The following is an 8,626-nucleotide window of genomic DNA, read 5'->3' as shown; positions in this document are numbered from 1 at the left end:
ACAGATAATTGAAAAATAATGGGAAAAATTAGTTTATACATACAGATTTTGTAAACATAATTACAACAGAATGTATTTATGACTAGAGCATACCGGCAGGACTTCACGAACCCAAGACCTCGTGGCAGACCTCCAAAGAAGTGGATCTCACAAATCCGTGAGGACACCGGCCTTCCTATAGCAACAGTCGAACGCCGAGCATCTCACCGTGAGGGCATTCGTGGTTGTCTACAACAGGGGAGCGCAAGGGTCCCATGGGACTGAGCATTTAAGTCAAGTAAGTAAGTCAAGTCAAGTATTTATGCCATACATGTAATCCTACAACTCGATAAATGTCAAGCATTATTTTCTGTCTCGTCGTTCTTGTGAGCTGAATTTTGATTCACACTGCATGAATCCCGTGGGAATTTAAAAGATCCACTCCACGCTGCATTTGTTTTTCATTTTAAATAAAAATTGGGAGAGATGTTCCATTAATTGCTTTTTAATTGTTGTTTCCTGTGAAGCCCTGTTCCATTAATTGCTTTTAATTGTTGTTTCCTGTGAAGTCCTGTTCCATTAATTGCTTTTAATTGTTGTTTCCTGTGAAGCGCATTGAGACCTTGGTGTGATGCGCTATATAAAAACTGTGTTGTTGTTATTATTATTATTATTATTATTATTATGTGCATGTAAAATACGTAGAAAGAGCCGAGGAAATCTGAAGCAAGGGTTTTAACTCTTCCGAGCGAATTAATCGGTTTAGAGTTTCTAGCAATACCATTCACTTAGGGGAGCACCGCCTCTTCTCGCTTATGATCCTTCGTATACTCGTTCGATTCCTTGACATTAAATTGTTCATTTCGGAAATACATGTACAACGAGACGGGCCTATCTGAAACTATACAGCTCAATCGCATCTTTAAAGAGATTATTACGTCCCGGTGGAACTATGTCTCTGAGACACCGTCTTGAATTACGTCCCTTGAGGCAATCTAAGACCAGATCTAAACGAGAAAATTAAGCTTCATACTAATGGATTTGCAGGGATAAAGCGACAACACGAGGCGTGGTTGGACCGATCAAAAGCCCTTAACTGCTGTAGTTCGCTATGAAATATGGATAATATGTCAGCACTTTCCGAGCTGTAGACCAGTCTTCTGTGTTGTCACGTCTGTCGGATACTGACCGGCAAAAATCTTTCTCATATTTCTTCCCCCGCTTTTTGAAGTAAATTTAAATATTGTTTAGCCAGCCATGTTTAAAGGTGATTTTACATGTGAATGCAGTGCATGCCAGCTGCAAAAGAACAGTTTACCAAAACTCGGCATCACGTTATCACTACATCCAATAATCATGGAAACAAGTGTTGGTAGTTTACGTCACGGAACATTTTGTACCATTTCCGCCATTTTTTTCTCCAAATGACTTTACTTTATAGTCAACAGCTGGCGTCCTAAGTTCAAGATAACCGGGTATAAGCAAAACGGTTCACGTCAATCACATACGATGTGTATAGGGTGCGTCTATAATTATGCTCACTTTCCATTATTAAGGATGCTGCTTAATACGGATACGTCACTTCACTGTGTGCAGATTACAGCGATACCATACTTCACTCGGTTACAATACGAGAGGTTACCTAGCAGGGTAACTATCTTCCTATATCCTCTTTCGGTACTACAACCACTGATAGATCTGTGCTGCGTCATTGGTGATTTCAATTTGCAACGTGCATTACGTGATTTAAGGATGCTGCTTAATTACGGATACGTCACTTCACTGTGCAGATTTCAGCGCTACCATACGGGCCTCACTCGGTCTCAATGTAGAGGTTACCTAGCAGTGTAACTATCTCCCTATGTCCTCTTTCGGCACTGCAACCACTAATAGATTTGTACTGCGTAATTGGTGATTTCAATTTGCAACGTGCATTACGTGATTTGCATTAAAGGGTCTATGCGATGAATGTTTCTAATGACACATTTTCTACTCATTTCTACTTATCTTAAATGTAGGCATATGAAAACTATTTGGTATCCCTTTTTGGTAAATTTTAATGAAAAGTGCACTTCTTTAAACTTTTTGTAAATCCATTTTTGTTCGGACAACTGGGGGCGCTGTAGCTGTGGGGTTTTTCTGTTCAAATTGTGAACCCGAATTCCCTTATTGTAAGCATGCGAGAAAAGGTTGCTCATTGGCATTTTACTCATTTTACTGCCGTGTACTTCCACAACAACGAATCAGCAAAGAAAAGAATTGTATGACAGCAACATTTCCAAACGTCTAGCAACTTTTTGTACTGAAATAGCTGTAACATTGAGGTTTCTGTCCAGAATGACATCATAGTTTTGCTCATGAATATGGAAATTTGCATAAGCATAAAAACGAAAAAGGCACCTAAAACCCCTTCAAAATGAGACAAAATGTGCATTTTCGAGGATTTAAGAAATTAAATTGCATGAACACTTTAAGACTGTGAAAACCATGCCTTATCCGCCTCGAAGACGATTTCCTTATTTCCTTGAATTCGCTAATAACTAAAGTTTTGCGGTAGTGTACCGAGGCAGGGTTTTCTAATTTTATTTAGAAAAGAAAAACGCAAATGGAAAGCCAATTCATTGTGAATTAAATCTACAACGGAAAGTACTAACGATAACTTCACGAGTGAAATGTGTTACTCTTTACGACTGTGACTGTGCTTGGAAGGGAGGCAGGAAAGCACGCCCTCACCGCTCGGTTAAGGTACAGTGATGGTAGGCCTACTCACGGTCCGCGTGGGCATACATAGCTAATAATTCACTATGATTGGAAAAACAAAATCATCGTTGTTTCCGACGGTTCTTGGCGCCGACGATCTTGAGGAAATATTGCCGATAGAGGGGGTTGACAGCGGCGTAGCAGAACGGGTTCATGGTGCTGCTGGTACGAGCCAGAAACACTGCCGACTGGAGCAGAACAAAAACGGGAGAAGGATAAAGGGAATGTAAAACATTTGCTTTCCTGCAATTTTCAGAAATAAATGGATTTGGAGGATCAGTATGTTATAGTAAATATTGTCAAACTAATTGTTTTACGTTTTGGGCTTGTAGATGCTGGAAAAACCGAGAAAACCAATCATGTTCTTGTAGTCTGGTTTCCAGACCCCACTGAAGATGAAACGGAGCAATTTATACACCTTGGGAAATGTAAGGTCGGGGAATTAGTCTAGCAGGCTTTTACCCCTTCACAGGTGTGTAATCAATTGAGAAAAAATGCGGAATAACTAAATATGAACAATTAGTAGCAGTTTTTGAAGAAACAAAAGTTGTTTTCAACGCTGGTCGGCCAACCAGTGTTGGAAAAAAGTTTTTCTTGAAAATTTCAGCACACCAGGAGTCACTATTTCACAGGATGCTTTAAACATTCCCTAAGGAATTTCGTGATAACTTGGTCATTTTGTTCTGTTGATGTTTGCAAATGTTGTATTTTCCGTTTAGGAATCAGGGTACAACAGCATCAAAAGTTGTTCCTTTTGAAATTGGCAATTTTTCGAGAAGCTCCGGATTTGATTATTTGGTGTTAAAACCTACGGAAGACATCGGCCCTAAAACACATTAGGGCACTATTTATACCTCTATATTTTCATAAACATGTACTTATTTATGTGGTAGCGTCTCTCTGAATTTGTCGGTGTCTGAAAAGTTTCGTAATTATTGGTAAGCGCCCTCAAGAGTCGGTCTAGGTGGAAGGTTGATTCTCGGTATCGATTCGCGGACATTATGTTGATGTTTATCTCCCCCCTCCAAAAAAAAAAAAAAAACACCCGATAACAATCACAAAAGGATGTAAATCCCGGAAAGGGTATGTTCCCTCCACTTTTTAACTGGGAGAAATGTTCTATCTACATGATCGTCTGCTTCCACCATATTGTTGTATTAAAACAAAATTGTTGCGCTGGTAAAAAGGTTATTGAGAGAGGAGAATAGACCTGAGACCTAATGACGCAATAGCTTTGTTTACATATGCGCTTTCCTATGGGAGCGAAGTCGGGACGCCAGACGAAGTAGGGACCGTCTACCACATGGGAAAGCGCACATGTAACCAAAGCGTGACGTCAATAGGTCTCAGGCAAACAGCCACTTACCTCATTTACAATGGTCGGTGAACATGTTTGGCAAAAGACATAGACGATAGCAATGATGGCCCAGGGTAGACCAGACACCATGAAGGATATGAAGATGGGAGTCAGGGTACGCAGTGCCTTCTTCTCTTGATTCTTCTTCAGCTTGGAGAGTGCCTCCTTCCGAATTGGCCCGTTGTCTGCGATTCCCGATTCTGAATCGGGCATGACCGTTCGCGAGCCATGAGCGTTTGCCGATACGCGATTCTGTCCAGAACTGCTAGGGTCGCTTGCTAAATCTTTATCGTCGGGTTCAAAGGAGGGATTTACCCGAGCTGCTGTTTCGCAGATTTTTATGTCGACGCTCTCCAGACCTGCGTTACTTGACGCGGATGTCATTGCTTTGCTTTCCGATATTCGAATCGTCTTTCTGGAAATGGCACCTCGGGCTATGCGGTACACCTTCACATAGACGGTCACCATCAACAGGATCGGCAGCCATGTTTGGGTGCAAATCGCGCCTACAGTGACGTAAATGTTACTTAGGTAAAGAGGGTAGCACAGACCTTGCACTCGTCTGAAGTCCCCGTCGTAAACAAATTCCCAATAGGTAAAAAACGGGGTCCACAGAACGATCACGATGGCGACAGCTCCAGAAATAACACACAGAGCAACTTTGGTCGAGCGGTAGGTCAGATGCCTAATGGGGTAGGCCACTGAGAAATACCGGTCAAGCGAAATGACCAAAACTAACAAGTAACCCAGGTGGTAAAAGTATGTGCCTGACCAGTTGCGCGCAGTGCAACCGATGTCTCCCAGGCCGTCGGGCCAGTACCCAAGCACCCAGTTAAGGCGAAGTGGGACGGCTGAAAACTCGCCGAAAAAGTCGGTTAGGGCTAGACTGACGATGTAGATATTGGCGTAGGTGTGCAGACGACGGGTGCGGGTGAAGGCGAGAACCACGGAGGCGTTACCCAGGAGAGTAACGAGAGTCGCTCCGCTGGCTATGACACCGAAGACGATCTGTACGGGCAGGGGCCAGCCTGATCTTGCAGGAGGATCGATGGGCGGTGTTGAAGTGATGTTTGTACTTGCATCCATACCAAAGATCAACTAGGGTTCACCTTAGGCCTGACGAGTTTACCTTATGGCAGTTAGAAGACTTCTTGGCAGTTAGAAGACTTCACGGTAGTCTCTATTCGATAGCTGATCTGATACCAAAATATCAAAAAGAGCCGGAAAATGAACGATCACGACAGAAAAAAAATGAATCGAAGAAACATGTTTCTGTGTTACACCACAATAAAGAAGATGCCACACATTGCTCTGAACTTTGAGAATTTGCAAAAAAGGTTAAATATAATTTTGATGATTGTTGGTGCTGGTAGCAGAGTTGGTAGCAAGATTTCTTCAAATCATTTTACACTTTTTTTTTTACTTAACTAGTATACAGTTTGAAATGCAAAAAATCCCTACTTTGTTAGCCGTTACGATCGACTTGATCGCCGTTTTGTGATGAGTTAAATAATGAAACATTGCCAGACTTGACGCCATTTATTAAATGCAATATCAGTTCAAACGTCAACTTTGTATAAGACGAAGTCATTTCTGTTTTGATTAGAAGTGTGGCAACATCAAAGAAATGTTGGACTTACCAACTATACAGGTCTAGCAATAGCAGGAGCTACCAATGTGTCAGGTGTAACACCTTTCGCAGGATGAACTGCTGTTGTGCCAGCACTTGCTTATAAGTAGGTATCAAAATTGGTCGCTATTTAACTCCACACTTGGCCAGTGTCGTCAACAAAAGGCAAATCGGAGACACTATCGAATTTGTCCGCCAGTATATGGGTTATTTAATTCGAGATTGTATGTGGAACGCCTCTTCTTTTGTTAGATATAGTTCTTGTGTTCCACGACTCGGTTAATAAGAGCAATGGTTGAGAATTTTCCAGAAGCGAATGAAATTACTCAGAGGCTCCTATTCAACTGTGAACCATGCTTTCTCTAGTATGGCGTATTCTAAGGCCTTGTTAGGTAAATTGACACACTATTATAAAATTAGGCCCATGGGCAGAGGGCGATTTTTTCCCATGACATTCCAATCCCTAATTAGTCAATTGCATGCATCACATGCCCTTTTTAGACAACAAAGTCCAGAATAAGTAAACTTTTATGTGTCGTAAGAAAATCCTTGCACATGTAGCTTATATTCTCTTTTGTTTTCTGATTTTGTAAGGAATTATTAATGTAATAATTAAGGAGCCAGGCCTCGTACACGCTTCGGCTCTCGATTGGAATCCACCATCTGCAACCCTGTGTTTTCCTCAAAAATGAGATGTCTTTCTATTTTCATTGTGGTGCTTGGAAGTAAACAAACAAACAAACAAAGATAAATGAGAGGAAACAACAGGGTCTCACTGGGATTTGGACTGCGAAGGGGATTAAAATGCCTTTCTTTCTTTGTAATAAAGCTCGTTTTTCAAAACCTTTCTGTTTTTATTAAGGCCTGTGTAACTAAATAAAAAGGCACGAATATCTACGAATATGCATCCTCGGGAGAGGGCGCCCTCGGGATCATGCCGGAACTGTATGGAAAAATGGCGTGCAGCCACTCAGACATTACGCGTATAACGCAGTGAACCATATCCCCCCCCCAAAAAAAAAAAAAAATCAGTCTTGTATCAAAAAGAAATTCAAATATAAAAAAGAGAACTCAGTTTAAATTGATAAAAAAAAACAATTTCAGATTCAGAATTAAATTTGCGGTCGACACGACTGTCGCTCTTAAATAAAAGCAATTTAATTGGTTTTCATTTCAATATCACGTCAGTTCAAAACTGGACCAATGCACATTTTGTAATTTAATTTAGGCTTCCAATAAAGAAATTTCTTTGAAACTATATAATGGCATTTTAAAAGTTTCAAATGGTGAAAACGGCGTGGCGTGACTTTATGGTTTATTCCGCAAGCGCATTGCTGTTTATGGGTAGGAGGGAGGGGAATGATTGACCTGACATCATGACGGATATGAAACTTGGGAGTCAAGGTGCGCAGAAACTTCTCCTGGTTCTTCTTCAGCTTGGAGAGCGTGTCCTTCCGATGTGGCCCATTGCCTGCGGGTCCCGATTTGAAATCGGGCATGACCGTTCGCGAACCGCGAGCGTTTTGCAGATACGTGTTTTTGCCCTGGACAGCTAGGGATGCAACCCTGCAAATAAATTCCCATAGACACTAGTGCTAAATGCCCATACTTCAACATTCTTTTAAAAATACTCAGAACTCTCACAAGTATTCAAGCTGCACAGAAAAATGATGATCAACATGTCATCTTTCGTTTTCTTTTCATTTTTTGGTGGGTTGACCATTGACTTTTCGAGATATTCTCACCCAAAGAAGACGACCCCTATTTTCCCCAAAAAGGAAAAGTAGCCATCTTGAAAAACGATCCCTCCACAACATGGCAAAATAGCGCCACTTTCGAGCCCAATAGCATCCAAATTGCTCAGCATTGGAAGCCCCAAGTCCGGGCCAGAGGTTCATTACCATATCTCTTCAATTCCCCCATTTTACGGCGCTCAGAACTCTCTAATATAGAATATTTTGAGGGTATTTTTTATTCATGAGCTCGGCGGATGGATTTAGGCCTATTTACCGGTGTGCACCCCTAGGGTCACTTGCTGAATGCAGTACAGTTGCTTACTGGTTACAAATGAACTTTGATAAGGGCACTACTTTGTTATTCTTCATTCCTTTTTTGTGAACTGACTTATAAGTAATTGGTGGAAGTAATCACAAGGCCTTTATCAGTTCATACGCGTCTACAATTTTATTTGGATGAAATATCAATTTTGATTTTATCATTAATATTAAGAGCCAGTGTGCAAGGACAGTTACTTAACTATGGCAAGGACGGCTAATGTGTTGAGAATGAACCGAACCACTTATAGCAATTCCTAACAATAACATAACGACAGGATACAAATTTCACTCTTGGCCAGTATTTCTGTTTGTATAATTTGCCCTGTGCTACTACAGATCCCCCAAATAATGCTAGCTGTATGTATACATCGCTAACAATATGTCATTTTTTAACGAAAGAGGGCGCTGTAACGATGTAATTGTTTTGGTACAAACATGACTCAGATCCAGGGATATTGACAAACATTTTCATGTGCATTATAACTCAAACATTGAATTTTTATAATCTGTAGTTTTTAGATAAAATCAAAGTTATTTTCGCTTCGATTAGGCCTAATGTGAAATTTATTGGCACTTTTTGCCAACTACGTGTTCGCAAACTATGGAAGGCCAACTTTGCAAAAATAAAGAATGGTTATTAATGTTTCCAAACATTATCATTAGATGTTAAAAATACAAAACAACCAACCAACGCTTACACAGACAATATAAATGCCTCTTTTTTATATAATGACGGTGCTGTTAAGCATTTTGTTTGGCCAAAAAATGATTGGGTGATGGTTGACCGAAGTGTTGGTCTTGATACCTAGACTTCTGCGTGACTTGTAACGGATAAATTCAGCA

The 8,626-nt window shown here is 40.8% G+C and overlaps 1 protein-coding gene across 1 annotated transcript; it reads right to left on the bottom strand.

Moving 5' to 3' along the window:
- Positions 1-2,795: 2,795 nt before the first annotated feature.
- Positions 2,796-5,182, bottom strand: LOC119718858 (muscarinic acetylcholine receptor M2-like). Its single transcript, XM_038188277.1, has 2 exons — positions 4,106-5,182; positions 2,796-2,927 (listed from the first exon to the last, which is right to left on the bottom strand). The coding sequence occupies exons 1-2, from the start codon at positions 5,180-5,182 to the stop codon at positions 2,802-2,804; spliced, it is 1,203 nt and encodes a 400-aa protein (XP_038044205.1). The 3' UTR covers positions 2,796-2,801.
- Positions 5,183-8,626: the final 3,444 nt, after the last annotated feature.

The sequence above is a fragment of the Patiria miniata genome, unplaced genomic scaffold (assembly GCF_015706575.1).
Source record: "Patiria miniata isolate m_02_andy unplaced genomic scaffold, ASM1570657v1 HiC_scaffold_7, whole genome shotgun sequence".
NCBI lineage: Eukaryota > Metazoa > Echinodermata > Asteroidea > Valvatida > Asterinidae > Patiria > Patiria miniata.
This window is presented reverse-complemented; position numbering and strand designations above follow the sequence as displayed.